Source organism: Phyllostomus discolor, chromosome 3, assembly GCF_004126475.2.
Source record: "Phyllostomus discolor isolate MPI-MPIP mPhyDis1 chromosome 3, mPhyDis1.pri.v3, whole genome shotgun sequence".
NCBI classification, from domain to species: Eukaryota; Metazoa; Chordata; class Mammalia; order Chiroptera; family Phyllostomidae; genus Phyllostomus; species Phyllostomus discolor.
The window spans coordinates 206,749,524-206,768,631 of record NC_040905.2 but is presented as its reverse complement, the minus strand read 5'-3'; the positions used below and the strand labels follow the sequence as shown (position 1 = coordinate 206,768,631).

The 19,108-nt window shown below is 39.6% G+C and overlaps 1 protein-coding gene across 4 annotated transcripts in view; it reads left to right on the top strand.

The window, feature by feature from the left end:
- The window catches only part of SCAI (suppressor of cancer cell invasion), a 102,122-nt gene extending 85,723 nt beyond the window's left edge, over positions 1–16,399 (top strand). For 2 of the 4 annotated variants that reach the window (XM_036022215.1, XM_028516930.2), the window contains 4 exons: positions 5,901–5,973; positions 9,448–9,621; positions 9,827–9,927; positions 11,571–16,399. In XM_036022215.1, coding sequence (XP_035878108.1) covers positions 5,901–5,973; positions 9,448–9,621; positions 9,827–9,927; positions 11,571–11,717 — 495 coding nt within the window. In that variant the 3' untranslated portion in view covers positions 11,718–16,399. Of the gene's footprint in view, positions 1–5,900; positions 5,974–6,671; positions 6,816–9,447; positions 9,622–9,826; positions 9,928–11,570 lie in introns of those variants that run through there. The other 2 variants (XM_036022216.1, XR_004902345.1) reach the window with 2 other exon arrangements.
- The last annotated feature ends 2,709 nt before the right edge of the window (positions 16,400–19,108 follow it).

Sequence of the window (19,108 nt, the reverse complement as noted above, 5' to 3'; positions counted from 1 at the left end):
CAAGAGGACAAATAAGAAAAGTCACATGCTTACTCAATGGTCATTTGTAAAATCTATTAAAATTCAGAACCCATTCTTAATGGAAAAAACAGCCTATGCTGAAGAGCTTCCGTATTATGTAGCCAACTTTGTACTTAGAGTGAGAAACACTGAAGTGTTCTTAATTAAAAGGAGAAAGAAAAAGAGAATGCCTGCTATTATCATTCCGATTAATCTTGTCTTAGTCCTGACCAGAATTGTGTAATATTCTGAAAATAAAGCAATAAAAAAAGCTGTCCAGACCAGTGAGAGGTATACATATAGGAAAGAGAAAATTATTAATTGTAGATGATTTTTATATAGAGAAAATCCCAAAAAATTGCAGAAAGACTATTAATATGAATACATGTTCAGCAAAGTAATTAGATATAGGGTGAGTGTACAAAAATCAATAGTAATCTTATGTATGAGCCATATAACAAATTAAAATTTCTTCCATATATATTGCATTTACATACATTTGCCACAATTTTTTAAACATAATAGCATTGAATCATATGATCCATATATGTGGGAAAATTATGAGACATCCCCCAACACTTGCAGAAAAAATAAGATTACCTAATGAGAGTTGAACTATAAAATTAATTAGTGGATGAGTTAAAACAGAGATGTGAAACATCTTTAAGTTACTATTTCCTAGACATAAAATTTAAATATAATCTGAAAGAAGGGACTCAGAGGTCCCCAAGGTCACCCCCAGGTTCAGTGATTTGCTGGGAGGACTCCCGGGGCCAAGCGTGTAGTCAACGCTCAGTACAATGTGTGCATCGTGGTGAAGGGAGACAGAGCGAATCAGCAAAGGAGAAAGGCACATCGGATGAAGCCCAGAGCAAAGCAGGCTCCGACTTCCAGGAGCCTTCTCCCAGGGAAGTCACACAAGGACGTACGTAACTCCCCCAGCAACAAGTTGGGACAACGCTGCTGCAGTGTCTACCAGGGAGGGAAGCTCACAGGGGACTCGGCGCCCAGGGGGTTTATTGGGGACTGATCGTGTAGGCGCCCTGTGCCTGGCACGTACCAAAATGCCATCGTCCCAGAAGGAGAGCAGGTGTTCAGCATAGACCGTCTTGTCTGCATGGTCCAGGTGAAGTGAGCTCGGCGAATGGTGGGACCGCGGCCAAATCTAAGTTCCCAGAAGCCAGCCAACGGCCAACCTTGTAATAAGCAGGCCTTTCGCAGGATAGCAGTCAGGCTTGCCGTGCCAACTCTTTTCATACAGTATTTAAACAAATCAGCAGAGCAGTTGATCAGAAGGCAAGCAGAGGAAAAGGAAACCTGGGGGCACAAGGAACGGCAGTGTTCAAATCTTAGTGCTACTCGGAGTGTCCCGGCCACGGACCCAGGCCGTCTCCGCCGTGTGCAGGAGTGCCTCGGGCTGCCTCCGCTGAAGGATGCTCCTCAGTATCTATCATTCAGCTTGCTCCCTGTGTTCTGGTTACAAGAAATTTCTAATTCATTTTAATTATTTAATTTTTTGTATTGCTATTATATTTATAATGTCCCCAAATTAAGAAGGCGTGTTATCCCTCCCAGGCCCAACTCACTCAGTTACTGTCTCTCCCTTGAAGTAATCGCTGTTGTCTGTTTCTTGTTCATCCTTCTAGGGAAAAAAATTTTTAATGCATATATAAGCCAAGATCAGCCATATAAATGGTAGTCACATGCCATACACAACTGCTCTGTATGGTACGTTTTTCTGCTGCGAAGAAATGTTGGAGATCTACCCATATCCACTCGTAAAAACTTCTTCCTTCTTTCCTTGTAGCTGCACAGTATTCCGTTGTATGGTTGTGCCACGATTTAGTCTACGAGTCCCTGATTGCTGGTCATTTGGTTGTTTCTAACCCTTTAGTATCATTAGCAATGCTGCGAGGAATAACTTGGGACTTCTTTTACAGGTTTGGGGGTGCAGTGATAGGGTGCGTTCCTGTGGTGGAACTGCCGTGGTAACGGAACATGCGTCTGAATTCAGTGGAGCCTGCCAAATTGTCTTCTGCGTTGTTTGTGCTCATTTATATTCCTGCCGTCTACATATGCATTTGTTTACCCATATTTTTGCCAAGAGCATATATTTTCAGACTTTTAGAAAAATGCCGAATCAGTAGATTACAGTTGGAAATTTAGTGTTGCTTTGGTTTTCTTTCTCTCGTCAGTAAGGCCCAGCATCTTTCATGCTTTTGAGCCGACTGTGTTCCCTTTCCTCTGAATTCTCTTGTCTTTCACCTGTTTTTCTACGGGTTCAGCAGACTCGTCCTTACTGATTTGAGAAGTTCTTTCAATGTTAAGGACATTAACCCTTTGTAATGTGAGTTGCGGATATATTTCCCCCAACGTCGTTTGGCTTTTGATTTAGTGTATGCTGTACTTTACTATGTACGAGGCTTCGATTTCTGTGACTGGGTTGATTAACCATCATCGTGATAGGAAGCTCTTCTAGGTTACAAAAATAACTCTACTATTTTCCTTTCAACACTTCCATGGTTTAAGTTTTTACATTTAAGTCTTTGACACGTGTTATCCTAGTGTGTGGTGTGAAGTATGGGGCCAACTTTTCTCCTGCGTGGCTCTCCAGTTTTTCCTGCCAACTGAAACTGTCGTCTTCACCCTCGCATACCGCCAGTTCCGACTGCCTGGGGATCTCACTCTAGGCTCTCCGTTCTTTTTCCTTGGCCTTCTGCCTACTCTCTTGTCAGGGCCACATTTATTTTTTCAAAGTTCTCATTTTCTTTTTAGTTTTTTCCTTTTTCTTTATTGTTGGCACTATCACAGATGTGCCCCATTCCCCACCCGCTCCTATTTTTGATTTCTGAGGCTTTAAAGTATGTTTTAATAGCTGATGGGGCTTATCCCCTCTCTGCTCTTCTTTTGCAGGGTTTTCTGGCTAATCTACGTTCTCCTTATAAACTTAGGGATTATTTTTTTTCAGTCGCAGGGGAAAATCTGTGGCCATTTTTTGAGGTTGGTTTAAATTTTAATAAATTAGTGTGGCATTCTTAGAATGGGTTCTTCTCTAAGAACATAGTATGTCTTTGCATTTGTTCTAGTCTTTATTTTTATGATTGAAGAGTGTTTTTTTAGTTATTTTTGTTTTTTTCACTTTTTATTAAGTTTTTTGTACTTTATTTCAATTTCTATTTCTATTTTTTTATAATATTTTACTGATTATGCTATTACAGTTGTCCTGATTTTCCCCTTTTGCCTCCCTCTACCCAGCACCTCCTACTCCCTCAGGCAATGCCCCCACCATTGTTCACATCCATGGGTCATGTGTCTGAGTTCTTTGGCTGCTCCATTTCCTGTACTGTACTTGACATCTCCATGGCTATTCTGTGACTACCTATTTGTACTTCTTAATCCCCTCACCTCTTCATCCATTCTCCCACACTCCCCTCACATCTGCCACCCATCTGGTAACTAACTTCTTTTCTCCTGCTGCTTTTAAGATTCTCTCTTTATCTTTAACCCTTTGGCACTTCAATTATGATGTGTCTCGGAGTGGGCCGCTTTGCATCCATCTTGTTTGGGATTCTCTATGCTTCCTGGACTTGTATGTCTATTTCCTTCACCAAATTACGAAAGTTTTCTTTCACTCTTTTTTCAGATAGATTTCGAATTTCTTGTTCTTTCTCTTGTCCTTTTGGCAGCCCTATGATGTGAATGTTGGGCCTCTTGAAGTTGTCCCAGAGGCAACTTATACTATCCTCATCGTTTTGGATTCTTTTTTTTTCATGTTATTCTGATTGGTTGTTTTTTGCTTCCTTATGTTTCAAATCACTGATTTTGATTCTCGGCTTCATCCACCCTACTGTTGTTTCCCTGTAAATTGTTCTTTATTTCAATTAGTGAATCCTTCATTTCTGACTGGATCTTTTTTATGCTGCTGAGGTCCTCACTAAGTTCCTTGAACATCCTTATAACCAGTGTTTTGAACTCTGCATCTGATAGATTGTTTTTCTCCATTTAGCTTAACTCTCTCTCTGGAGTTTTGACCTGTTCTTTCATTTGGGCCATGTTTCTTTGTCTTCTCATTTTGGCAGCCTCCATATATTTGTTTCTATTTATTAGGCAGAGCTGCTTTGACTCCATGTCTTGGTAATGTGGCCTAATGTAGTAGGTGTCCTGTAGGGTCCAGTGGCACAGACTCCCCTGTAACCCAAGCTGGGTACTCAAGGTACGTACTTAATGTGGGCTCAGTACACCCTCCTCTTGTAGTTGAGACTTGGTTGCTGCTGGCAGGTCAATGTTGCAACGATTGGCTGTGACTACTGACCATGAACTTCCACGCTCTGTGGAGGATCAGCTGTTCAAGGGCAGGATGGTAATACTCTGATGTGATCTGTAGCTGTCCACTGACTGTGCTGGCCCTGGGGATTTCCCAGGTGGTGCAGGCCAAGGTCAGCCTCCACTGTGTTTTGCCCAGGGCCACCCTGCCTGAGCTATAAGGCATCTGAGATGGGCCTGGAGATTCCCAGGTAAAGCCAAGCTGTGATCCTAATCTGGTTGCTGTAGTATGTGTGGGGCAGGTGGGGCTGGGGTTCACTGAGGCTGGCTGTTACTTGTTTGAGAAGATTTAGGAAGTTGTGAAGCATGAGCCAAGACGAGCCATTCACATGGGAAAGCAGCTTAGGTGGGCCTGTGAGCTGGGTGGGGCAGAGTCTCTGGGATTTCTAAGGCAGGTCGAACAGTGTTAGCCAGATCAATGGAATCTCAGATATGGCACCAGCCTACTGGCTCTGTGCGGGGAGGGTTTAGCAAAGGGACAATGGCCTTTGCTTGCCCTGATGCCAGATGCTTCAGTTCCTCCCCGTATGCCAATAGTGCCTTTCCATCTGCTATGCCAAGCTAGAACTCAAAGGGAGTGAGTCTGAGTGGGTGAGTCCGTGTGTGGGTTCTTTCAGAGGAACTGCCTGGGGCTCCAGCAGTTTCTTCCACTGACTCAATCCCCACTGTTTTTTCCTGGCACTGGAATCCTGGGCTGGGGGGCCTGGTGTGGGTCTGGGACTCCTGGATTCCTAGATATCCCCCCTGAATTTTTATCATCACACGTGGGTGTGGGACCAGCCCATTCCACATCTGTGCCCCTCCTACCAGTCTGGATGGATGTAGTTTCTTTAACTGTGTAGCTGTAAGACTCCATTCAACTCGATTTCTGCCAGTTCTGAGTGATGGTCATTCTACATTTTAGCTGTAATTTTGATGTGGTTGTGCAAAGAGGCGAGCCATGTCTGCCTACACCACCCTCTTGCCTGGTGTCCCAAGTTTACTTTTAGTTTTTTATCTATCTTGTTTTACCAAGCAGTTTATAATTTTATTTCCTGTGTAGATCTGCCCTTAGGGAAAGGATACCCTTAAAGCATGCAGAGAGTATTTTTTGCATGTCAGTTTAATTCTCACATCGACATTCTGGTTTTGTACATCATTCTGTGTGAGCAGTGAATGAGATTCACAGTGAGAGGCACCTCTGTCTTCACAGACCTGTTAAGTCGGGTTTTAGAGCCAGACCTCAGAGCTTAGAAAACTCACCCTTGTGCATACATACACCCATCAGGGCATGTTGCCCACAGGGTGGCCTCCTGGTAAACAGCCAGATGACCTCCCCCTGTAACCTGGAGCACTGCAACAGTATCTGTGCCTTTATTTTTAAAAAATCAATAGTTCACTTAGTCAGTGTCACTATTTTAAGAAAGCCTATTATTCATAGTAGTTAAACATGAATGGCAGTCTCTTCAGCTGTTACTGATGTGTCTGCAGCTGCTTATGAGTCAGAGAGCCCAATCTACACACTAATGATATGCTTTAGAAAATTACTATCTTTGGTCAAGCCTTTAATGAACGCTTTAAATTCTTATATGTTACAGAATTTCACAAACTTATTTGGACAGCCGCTAGTCTGCTTGCTTTCTCCTACAGCATATCCAAAAGCTTTACAAGGTATGTTCTGTCATTACCTCTTCTATCCATAGGTTGCCAATAAACACTGTTTACATTTTGAGTAATATTGATCTTTGCTTCCCACCTATAATGATCACATGTGGATGTGCAGTGTTTGATGTGGCACGTGTCAGTCTGAAATCAGCCAGAAGTCTTGCTACCATTAGGCCTTGAGATAGTTCTCAAAGAAATGGCAAAGCATCCCCGAGTCAGAGGTGGTTTTGGTCTCTTGCTCTTGAGGAACTTAAAATTTGTGAATTTAAAAATTTGTTTTGCAGCTCTTTGTTTTTGGAGAGCTTGTTCTCATCTGTCTAGCGTGATTTCCTGTAATGACTGGCTACATCTTTTAAGACTGTAAGATTTCTGGTCAAGAAGACTCCTCAGCCTATGCCTATGAGTTAGGATACCCTAACCGGCACAACTTAAAGGGTTTCTTTTATCCACATTTTTACCTGGTTGTATTTTATAAATAAAAGAACCTCTTCTCAGTGTGCCGGAGAGACAGGTCAGTGTTCTGGCCATTTCTCAGATGAATAAGAAATGAAAGACTTTGAATAATTTGTCCCTAATTGGCAGCACGTGCCGTCTGGTTCTGTGGCCCAGGCATTAAGCGAGGTACGAGGTACGATACTAAACAAACCTTCACGCTGTTTCAGCAGTACTTGTCACCAATTCACTATCTCCCTGACTGTGAATAGTGCTGATGTCTCTCTGTGGGGGATGGCATTTTACTGCTACTTCCCAGCCAGAAGCCCTGTCCGCTGACATAGTTTGACACAGGAAGTGATGGTCAGCATTTGACTGCCTGAGAGAAGCTGGAGACTTGTCACTGTTGTTTTAAGGTAAGTTCTGCTATTTAACAGGGAGAAACATGTAGAAATACTAAGTTCCTGTAACCAAAAGTCAGATTACTGAGGGATAGAACTTACCTTCAAACAACGGTAAAATTCTCCTGCTTTGAGAACTTTGTTAACCTGTCGCCCCGGAGAAGTGTAACCCCTTCCAGTGACTTGGGAGTACTTTTTGCTGTCAATCCGTCTTCTCAAGGGGGAGGTTTAGTTAAAGTTGCATGATGTAATGGGTTAATACCAAGATCATCTGGTCTGCAAGGCTTTATTACGCATAGGATGAAAACACAGACTCTGAAGGCAAACCGATTGAACTTGAATTGCAACTCAACCACTTACTAGCTGTGTGACCTTGGATGGCTCCTTAGCCATTCTGTGCCTCAGTATTTCCTATCAAATGAAGACAGTAATAGTACCAGTTTCATAACTTTGAGTACATCATAAGTATTCTGTATGTGCCAGCTGTCATTATTCATATGCTTAGTTATAATGTACATCCTTAGTATTTTTTAGTCCAGTATTCCATCTTTTGTGCTATGAAGTTTAGCCCTCTAATCCCTAAATGTGCCCCTTCCGGGCACAAAACCAGCAGGTGTCTAAGTATTTGGATGTCAGATTAGATTCCTGTGCCTCTGGTATCTAAAGTCCACAGTTTTCTCCTTACCCAAGAGTTCCTTCACTCATTCAACAAATATCTATTCGACATTTATCTGTCAGGTGCAGTGCTCGGCACTGGGGCTAACACTCTGATGAGACAGACGGCGTCTGTTTCTCTCAGAGCCAGGTGTCTGGCGGGAGATGCAGCCAGCCGTCCAGACAGTTACTGCGGGGCCCCTAGTGTCCCAGGAGGAAGCGTGCGCAACACTTGAGGAACTCCTAACAGCTTTTGAGAGTTAAGAAAGTGCATGAAATGATGTCTAAAGTGGAGCTAAAGGACATGTAGAATTATGGAACGTTTGGAGCAATTAAAATAGTTCCTGCTCATTAAAGGGTGGGGTTTGGAATCGTGCGACTGAATTAAGAAAAACCTTTTCTGATTTAAATGGCAGACAGTGGGGTGCCACCAAAAGATTTTAAACAGCATAATGGGAAAGAGCATTCAGTTAATCTTATGTAAAATGAATTGGACAGGAGCACTGATGGAAATAAAGAGATCGTGGTGGCCAAGGTAGGACAGTGGCTGGTTAGCTGGCTTCAAAAAATACTAGCCAAAGAACCAACAGGGTTTGGTGATGGGCTTGGCGATGGTGAGGAAATAAGGGAGAGGAAGGAGGCAGGAATGGACTTCAGGTTTCTGGCTGAGGTGCTGGTAGAAATAACGATACTGAATAAGAAGTGAATCTGTAAGAAAACAAAAGGAGGGAAATTTGTTGTCCATTTTTGACATGTTGAGTTTGAAGTTACCTTTGAGAGTTAGGTTGAATTTAGTAGTCTAGGGCAACTCTACAATAGAAATATAATGGGAGTCATCCATGTAATTTTAAGTTTTTTAGTAGCCATGTTTTTTAAAAAGTAGAAACTGGTGAAATTAATGTTAAAAAATGTGCCTTTTAAGCCCTGGCTGGTGTGGCTCCCAGTGGATTGAGTGCCAGCCTGAGAACCAAAGGGACGCCAGTTCGATTCCAGTCCGGCACATACCTAGGTTGCGGGCCGGGTCCCCTGTAGGGGATGTGTGAAAGGCAACCACTTTTCTCTCCCCTTTCTCCTTCTCCTCTCTCTAAAAATAAATAAATAAAATCTTTAAAGATTAAAAAAACATGTGTCTTTTTGTACTCCTACTTTGAAATCCCACGTACATTTTACACTTCACAGTGTGTCTCACTTTGGACCAGTCACATTTTAGGTTCTTTTTTTAATCAGTGGTGTCATAGCTGTTTTTTTTTTAAGAATTTTATTTATTTTCAGAGAGGGAAGGGAGGGAGGGAGGGAGAGAGAGAGAAAGAGAGAAACATTAATGTGCGGTTGCTGGGGGTCATGGCCTGCAACCCAGGCATGTACCCTGACTGGGAATCGAACCTGTGACACTTCGGTTCGCAGCCCGCACTCAATCCACTGAGCTATGCCAGCCAGGCACATTTTAAGTTCTTTTTAAGTGCTGCGAGACAGCATAGTTCTAGACCTAAGGAGCTCAATCTGAGAGAATTGGGAATCAATAGGCATATAAATGATAACCAAAATTATGGGAGTAGGTGAGATCAGTGATGTATCAGGCAAAGAAAGGTTGATATTGAAGGGATAAGTGGAAAAAGAGCAACTAACAAAAGAGTGAAAAAGACCGGCAATCCTAGTACTCATCAGAGAATTCTGTCGAGTTGCCTGTAAGCCAGACCCTGCTGTATTTGGATAAAATCTGTGAGTTGGAGGGGAAACGGCAAAGGAATATATTCATGTTCTTTTTCTCTTAGTTTACTAGGTTCTAAAGTTTGTTCAGCAGAAATCAAGGTACCTGGAATATGTTTTTGTAGTTCCTTGCAGGATCTACTTTGTTGAATTATGATTTAATGATATAGCTTTAATTTTATACATCAGTATATTAAAATGTTCGTCAAATGCATCCTTATCTTTTACAAAAGTGTTTTCTATGTATGTGTGTATCTGTATATATAAAACATGTTTGTTATTACAGATCAATCTCAACGAGGTAGCCTCTTCACTCTCTTTTTGAACAATCCTCTAATGGCCTTCCTATTTGTCTCTGGATTGTCAAGCATGCGTAGAGGCCTGTGGGAAAAGTGTCAAGAATATCTTCGAAAAATCAACCGCGACATTGCCCAGCTACTGACGCATTCACGTTCAATAGGTACCCTACTAGTATCTAACGGCACACTTAACAGAACGTACTATAATGGTTTAAAATTTTTAAAAATCATTGAAATTATTTGAATTTTTAAAGGTATTTGTTGAAGGCAGGAAAGTTCAGAAGGTTTTCCTGAATTTTTCTTCCCCTTGGAAATGTGTTTTTCCCTTTAAGTTTTGTTTTACTGTCATTTTTCTCCTCTTTGCAGATCAGGCGTTCCTGCAGTTCTTTGGAGATGAATTTCTCCGCTTGCTTCTCACAAGATTTGTCTTTTGTTCAGCCACCATGAGGATGCACAAGATTTTTCGGGTAGGCAAAGAGTATTTTAATGACCAATTTTACCATGTTAGGTATTTAAGAAACATGTTATATTTCACCTGGATTAAATAGAGTTTGAATAGATCCAAAATCATATAAACAAATTGTATTGTATTTAAAGTATTACGGATGGACAAAATAAGGCATATCTGATTACCTGCCACTCAATTTAAGAGGTAGAACATTTTCATTGCTTCTGAGGCTGGGTCCTCCGTAATCCTGTTTTCCTCTCAGCTGAAACTAAAATCCTGATTTTCATAACTGTCATTCACTTTGCATTAAAGTTTTGCCACATGTGCTTATATTCCTACACAACAGATAAATGGATCCATATTTTATGTATTTTATAACTTGCTTTTTTACTCCCTATTGTATTCCTGAGATTGAGCCATGTTGATGACTGACTATAGCTTTCACTCATTCATTTTCACTGCTGTATAGGATTTCATTTTTTGACTATGTAGCGCAAATTACTCATCTAGCCTACTGATAATGGACAGTTGGGGTATTTCCAATTTTTCATTATAATAAACATTGCCACTATGAAGTCTTCTATCAGTTTCCTGTATTTAATGTAGTAAAACAAAAATTTGGTCTTTGTGCCCTGGCTGGTGTGGCTCAGTGGATTGAGCTCAGGCTGGCGGACCAAAGGTGTGCTGGTTCCATTCCCTGTCAGGGCACGTGCCTGGGTTGCAGGCCAGGTCCCCTGTAGGGGGCATGTGAGAGGCAACCACACAGTGATATTTCTCTTCCTCTCTTTCCCCCTCCCTTCCCCTGTGTCTAAAAATAAATAAATGAAATATTTAAAAAATAAAAATGAAATATACCTAAAACCTGAAGCTTCATACTACCCCCAAATCAGCTCCTCCTCCTCTTTTTCTCTCAGTGGTTCCCGACTCTTCTCTCGAGTCACCCACTCCTGAAATCTTACAGTCATTTGGACACATCCCTCTCTTATAATTAATTTTGAAGGACCATGCTTCTCATCTTTTTTCTCTCATTTTAATTTCCACTACAAACATATTTATTCATTCACTTAACAAATACTTGTTGAAACATGCTAGGATTTCTCTATCTCCTAACAAATAGAAATTACATGGTTTCCACAACATAGCATAGTGCCCAGAAATGATCTGCCCCAGTAAATATTTGTTAATTAATTCACTAAATTAATAAATTAGGTTGAATCATATGAAATTGTCATTTTTTTAAGGTCAAAGTGGTCAAATGCAGGTCAATTTTTTTTTTTTAAGATTTTTATTTATTTATTTTCAGAGAGGGAAGGGAGGGAGACAGAGAGAGAGAGAGAGAGAGAGAGAAACATCAATGTGCGGTTGCTAGGGGTTATGGCCTGCAACCCAGGAATGTACCCTGGCTGGGAATCGAACCTGGGACACTTTGGTTCCAGCCCGCGCTCAATCCACTGAGCTACGCCAGCCAGGGCTCAGGTCAAATTTTATATGTTTAAAAAATGTGTTACCAGAAAGAATCATACCAATATGAAAGAGAAAAATATATAACATCAATGTTACTCCTTGATATTGTTAATGTGAACAATCATACAGTAACATTAATGCTTATGATTTTCTGTCATTAAACTATAAAACTTGACTTTTCTCTTCTTTGCCTGTTAGGAAACACGAAACTATCCTGAATCATACCCACAGCTGCCAAGGGATGAGACCGTGGAGAACCCTCACCTCCAGAAGCACATTTTGGAATTGGCGTCCATTCTGGATGTTCGAAACGTGTTCTTTGAAAATACCATAGATGACTATTAACACAGGAATCCTCTTGTCGAAACAGCTTTTTCATTTGCCACAGATTTTAAATGGTGCCGTTTTCTAATGTGATGACAGACACACAGTGGTGTTACTTAAGTTTTTATTTTTTAATTTAGGACCACCATTTTAAGAACAAACTGAAAAAAATGTTCATACTTTTAGGGTAATTGTTTTAAAATACAGTCTTTCGGGTCTTTTTAAAAACTCAACTAATCTTGGGATTTTTTTTTTTTTTTCATTTTTGGTTTTGAGGTATGGAAACTTGCCTCCAGCATCTAACCCTACACTCAAATAGTCACTATTCTCACCCTGTGAAGAGTGAATTATTTATTTTTGTACATGAAGAAAATCCAACTCTTAAACTTGGACCTTACGTGTGTGGATTTGGAAAATACATAATTGTTCAGAGAGGAAACTAGCCAGCATGGACCATTAGAAATCAAGAACAGAGTCCTGCCATACTATTTCTTTTCATTCCAACTAAGTACATAGAAAGAGTATGATTCTCTGAAGTATAATCAAGACAGTTCTTGAAATCATTTCGCTTGTTTAAATACTGTCAGAATTTCAGAAACTGTATAAGACTGATTTGCATCTGAAGGCTAAACCGTTCTTTGGGGTCTCGAGAGGGATGACTATCGTTTGGGATGTGTGGGTGCTGTGTTGCTATGAGATATGTTTGCATACTTTGTTTCCTTCATAGTCTCTGAGTGTTGAGATGAAAAAGAACCACTTCTAAGTATTTCACTTGAAACGCAGATTGTTGGTTTCATAAGACAGTATTTGCAGTGGGAATTCTATTTAAATTCTTCGTTCGTAAGGTCAGGTTTAAAGACTGTCTAGATGGAAGCCCATGGAATGCAGTTGAGAGTCTGTAACCTTTTTGTGTAGTTCAAATGTACGTGACTTCAGGGTCAGAGCTGTTATTCATTTTAGCTGAGGGTAACTGAATTGTTATTTAACCTAAAATGGAAGTTGATTTCACATTGACAATTTGGCAATAAGGTTTTTTAAAACTTGTTTTATTTAATATTTTATATTCATGCACAAGTTCTTTTTATTATTTTAAATAGGACTCAGTATATAATATAAAGGTGTTTGTGTTTTCCCTCCCTGTCATCCCCTTCATAATTTCGCAGGCACTAGCTGTGATGTTTCCCCCTCTTTTAACTCCACAGAATTCAAGTCCAGAACGTTATGAATCAAAAGCCCTGCTGCTTAATCTTCTGTACAGGCTCGGATTCTACCTCTGGCAGCCCCAGGGGAAATGGTGATAGCTTTTGCGGCCGCTTTCCTATGTCCCTAGCGAATTTTTTTCTGTAATATTTTTAACTTGGTTTTCACTTCTGTCATACAGAATTAGTTGGGCCTAAGTTATTCATATACTTGTTTCAGTTGGCTGATTTTTCACCTGAAGTCTTGAAGCCATTGTTCTTGGTTCGGGGGGACTTGGTGATGTTTTATTAGTTTTTGAATTGTTTGTTCTTTTAAACATTATTTCAGAAAGCTTTGGAAACATTATTCTGGGTAGAGATTTTCTTTGCTCGTGGGTGGTTTTTCCTTAGCAGATAAACACTGTTTTCTCTTTTTTTCGGTCCCTTCGCTAATGTCGGAGCATTCCTGTGAGCCCCGTGTTCACCTGACTCCAGCAAGACAGGCCTTAGTGGTCTGGCTGCTGTGTCAGTTCTCCCAAAGTTCTGTGCCAGTGACATTCCCGGCAACACATATGTTCCTGTTCTCTGATGATTAAAATAATATTACATCCTGAGCTTTATCCTCACCTGTTTAGCATGAAGAACACTGGTCTGAGAACTAGGAGGCCTGAGTTCTAATCCTGGCTTTCCTGGTAATTAGCTTTAGGCCCTGGGCGGGTGTCTGCATGTCTCTGCTCTTTAGCATTCTCATCTGTAAAATGAAGGCATTGGCCCTGGGTGCTGTCCAATTGAATGGTTCTATAATTTGAACTCTTGATTCCAAAGGTACTGATTTCTTTATACCCATGTCACCTGGAAAATTAGTTTCCCTGATTTTAGTGTACACAATATTTGCTTTTCTAGATTATATTTAACTAGTTTTTATTCAAGAAAATGTCTAGGTCCCACTTAGTTGTTGTTAGAAACTAGTTCAGAGAGCGGATCTCCTGAAATATCAGAGCTTCTGTGATGAGAAATGTGTTTATCTAGGAACAAGGGGTCTCAGACACCACAGTGAGGGTTTAGATGATGGCATTGCTTCTTAAGCTAGGAGTAGTGTAATTGCTTACTGGTAGTTAAAGTTTTTAAGCAAGCCAAAGTGATTTTGAGAGGAAAACTGCTAGAAAACTCTCGACTATTGTTTCATTCATGCCTTCAGAAAAAAAGCATGTTGAATAACACCTGCACTCCAGATTGTGTTCTAGGTGCTGGGGAAGCAGTCAAAGTAGACTTGAAAATTCTTGTCTTCGTGAAGCTTCCATTCGAGTAAGAGGAGTCAGGCAATATATATAATAATTTAAGTAATTTTATGTTAGAAATTTATAAGTTGTTTGAAGAAAAATTAGATCTCTGTAAGGGAAATTTTATTGGTTTGTTTTGGGGCAAAGAGCAATGTTGAAATGAGTGATCAGGGTAGGCCTTATTGAGAAGATTACATTTGTGCAAACATTTTGTATTTCTTTGTCTTTTCTCTCTCTGGTTTTTTACCTTTTACTATAAAAGTTTTAAATGTAAACAGAGGTTACTGAACCCACTTGTGCCCACTACCCAGCTTGTACACTTGAAGGCGTTACTTTAATCAAGGACAAAGAAACGTAGAAGGACAATCACCCAGTGGGGTCAGGATGGCAGTGGCAAAGGGTCTCATTTTTTCCAGTGCATGCTGCTCCCCTTTAGAAATGTAAAGATATTAAGCCCTTTATTTATTTATTTTTAGATTTCATAGAAATTGAAATATTGGAACTAAGAACAGAGCAAAGCACTAGGAAAGGGCACTTCTTTGTTTTCAAATTGCACACACTCCCCCCTGGAGATTCTGATACAGTCTCTTACCCTTAAAATCACTATAAACAAAATAGGGAGTCAAAGACTACAAGAAGTCAGTTATACACGCAACAAAATTAAGCACAAGGAATTATTTTCTCTTTCTTTACCCATATATTTCTGAAGTTGGTAATGCATCTATCTTCCCTCTTTTACAAAAGGGAAATAATCTACGACCCCCCCCCCACCACCAAAACTATTCGTTTACTCACAGTGATAGTTAGAACTCAAACCTCCTAATCTCAGCCCAGTCTTTCCAGTAGCTCAGGTGGTTTTCTATAGTGAACGAGAAAGAAATAATTAGAGATTTATATTTTGGCACAAAGGTTATGGTATTTTTTAATATCAAATATTAAAACCAGTAAATCAGTCAGCCCTAGCAAATTTTTATGCATTAATTATAAAGAATCCACAAGTTAGACACTTTGTCTTTGATTTTAGCCAGGATGTAGTGTGTGTGTGTGTGTGTGTGTGTGTGTGTGTTTTCCTCTTAGGAAGTGGTGCTCTCAAAACCTCTCAAAGCACATAGAATTTATCGTACCCTTTATATTTTTACCAAGTTGAAATGTTTTGAGATTATAAAAACAAAGTGCAATCTAGTCATGAGTAAAACTTTTCTGATCTGGAGTCTGGGTTTTATTTTTCCTCATGTATGGCTTCTGCCCCTGTTTTGTTTTTGTAATAGAATTCCCTGAAATGGATTAGGTGGTGATTGAACTGAATTTCATTGAGGTGGAGGGAAATCAACAAATCTGCTTTTTTATATATCAATTTTGGAGCTTTTTGTAGCATTCTTCTTCAGGTTTAATCTCTGACCTGTGTGACTTTGTAATTTTCTGTCTCTTAGAAGGGGTTTGGCCTCAGTTGAAAAATTTTGTACTTAGTTATCCATGGAGACTCGTAATCAGCCTGATACGCAGAGAACATTCTTCACTGGAAATATAGTAAGGTACCAAGGTCTGCAAACTTGGCCACGGCCAGTGATTCAGAATCACCACCCCCACCCTAAGTGAGTAAAAGATTTGATTTTTAATATGAATGGTATGAATCTTCTGGTAGTATTTTGGGTGTGTATATGTGTTCCTGCGTGTTTGTTTGGAGAGGGTAAAGAGTATTTATGTTGAGGGCTCTTTTGTTGATTTTATTTACTTGAAATCCTTATTTGTAATGGCATGTGTATATTTTTATGATGCTAAATGCAATCTGTATACTTTTTGTATATATGTACATGTTTGTAAATATATTGGTATGCAGTGATGTAGTCTGTGTATATTATATAGCCGTACCCATTGTGGGCTGAGTTTATTTACGTTCTGTGAGGACATCATAGTGGCATTGTTCATGCTGCTGTAATTAGGTTGTGGCTGTATCTCATTCATGAGCCTCTATTTTAAGGGGCTTTTGTTGGGGTAAAATGGGTAAATTTGGGGTTGAAATTAGGGTACGAAGATCTGAACAGAAGGCTGGGTATTCTTAGCTTTAAATTCATCTGCCAATTTTCTTTTAAACTGATGATAAAATTAGTGATATAAACCTGAAAAACCTAAGTATATGAAACTGAGACACCAGCAGGTTCTTAAGCTGTATTAGTCTTTTATTTTCTTGATCCATAGTTAAATATTATTACTGAATAGTAAAGTATTTATGCTGAGAATTGAGGGACTGTGGGAAAAATTACTTTGATCACATTTCAAAATAGAGAGGAAAATGTCCTTTAACTAGGGTATATGTTCCTAGTTGCCATTTTATTGCCTAATACTGACTTTTAATTTGGGAACAATTGTTTTCACCAGTGTGTCTCATTCCATATCTGACTCCGTGAGGCAGAAAAAGGGGCATTAGCTAGGGGACTGAAGTTAGGTGAACTTCCTTGAGAGCAGGGGGTTGTTATTCGGCATTTTACAGCAGCTGTGATCACATTAGTCCCGTTGTGGCATTTCCGACTATAGATGTTTCTTACGGGGGTTGCATATCGAAGATGAGCGTGTTCATCTGAGCAAATGCTTCCATTGAATAAAAAGCCTCCACTTGTATTTCTTTGTCTCTATGAGATCACTTGTGTTCTGCAAATTGATGATATATTCATACATGAAGTAGGATTCTTAATATTAGGTGCATGGCGTGCTCTAAACTCTGGGCCTTCAAACCTCTACCAAAGATGACAGGTGGGGGAGATAAGAGGATAGTAATTATGTACAGTGCCAATTTGTGAACCTGTGAGATATCACAGAGTAGCAATGTTCAGTTACGCCTGTCTTCACTGGGCATGTTTATTTGCATGGAAGCGTGTAAAAGATGTTTAATATACACTTGAATACAGTCACCACAGAAATTAATTAGAGGTTATTTTTGCATGATAAAATATAACTGCAAAACAACTGTTTACCCCAGTGTTCTTCAGAAGATTAATTCTGTCTGACCCAATGTTAAATTATCTTAGAGAAGTTAGAATCAGGAATCAATTTTACCACCCCCAAAATATTACATTTGCCTCTTCATTGTCTTTTTAATAAAACAGTCAACTATGCATAACACTTCTCAATTAAAGTCTTAAATTTAAAATAATGGTATAAATATTAAAATTTGGCAATGTAGCATTTTGAAAAATCAGTGAACACGTTCATAGAGTTTGATGTTCGCCAAATCATTTGTTGCAATCGGAGACTAGCAGAGCAGGAGTTATGCTATTGGGTTGGCCAAAACGCTCGCTTGGTTTTTTTCTGTGAGATTGTACTGTGACAGCTGTCATATCAGCGTGCATTTTTTAAAAGCTTATCAAACATTTTGTGTGGCCATTTTAATATTAAAGATGAAAGAAAATACGCAACATTTTCTTCATCTCATGCTTTATTATTTCAAGAAAGGTAAAAACACAACTGAAATGCAAGAAAAAGATTGGTGCAGTGTATGGAGAAGGTGCTGTGATTGATCAAATGTGTCAAAAGTGGTTTGCAAAGTTTTGTGGTGGAGATTTCTCACGGGACGATGCTCCACGGTCATAGACCAGTTGAAGCTGACAGCGATCAAATCAAGAACAATCAACATTATACCACACGGGGAGAGCTGACACTCAGAATATCCAAATCAATGAAGTTATTGGTGAAAATGAAAAATTTGCCATTACGAAAAGAACTAAACGGACACTTTGACCAACCCAGTATTTAAAATTCATGGAACCAACTCGGGCTCAATATGGACATTGATTTGAGGAGAGCAGCAACAATAAGTGCAGCAGACGAGGGGCCGTTGTGAATAGGACTCTAAGCCGGTTGCTTGGTGGTTGTGTAAGGATGGCTTAGAAAACCAAGCACTTTCCCCCTGTTCTCCTGTGCTCCTAGACATTGATACTCTCAACCTAACAGTGCTAGACCTCCCATTCTTTCCTGCATATTGTGACCACTTTACTTGAAACATTCTTTTTAATGGCAATTCGTCTTCCTCAATCTAGAATTTCAAAACATAATATTACACTATGTCCAGCTTCACTGAGTTTTTTGGGGCACATACTTCTTAAGCATACCTTCTGTTTAAGGAAAAATAATTGATATGTTAATGGAATCAAACACCTATTGAAGAGAAGGGTGTCAGAAGGACGATGTAAGGGACATGCCCCTAACTGGGTGAAGAGAAATGTATTAACTAATTTGTTTGTGCCATAGAAATATATCCATCTGCAGATATGGAATATTCTGTTAAGCTAAAGTTAGTATTTTTCACTTATTTGGTGTAATACTGTCTTTTGAGAAGAATTTCATTTCTGCATAACAGTTACTTAATCACTGATTGAAGCACCATTTCTTAATTTTAAAATATTTTGTTTTTTGAAGTTATTTTTAAAATTAATTATCACTAATTTTGTGTAATTTTTTAAAACAGATTTGAATAGTAGGTCAGAATTTTTAAATAGTTTGAAGTATATTAATTTTGCACTCCACATTCACTTAATCATAAACCTGAATTTGGTCACAGAACTGACTGTAAATTGGGAGTATTTTCCTATTTTGGAGGACAATTCCAGTATATCCTAAGACAATCATCTTTTTAGGTGTAATGTTGTGTTTATTGAGACATTGGTAATTTCAGGGTTCAGATCCTTCCTTTCTGGTAGGTTTATGGAATGAAAGTTAATAGACTGAGTGGTTTTATCACTTTCAGAATGAGATAGAAAATTATAGCTAGCCTTCCTATAGGTCTGCAGTAAACAATATTTAAAATTTTGTTAGTTCTGGCCATTGTGGCTCAGTAAATTGGGTGCCAGCCTGAGAACCAAAAGGTCACCGGTTCAATTCCCAGTCACAGCACATGCCTGGGTTGCGGGCCAGGTCCCCAGTGCGGGGAGAGGCAGCCAATCGCACATTGATGTTTCTCTTC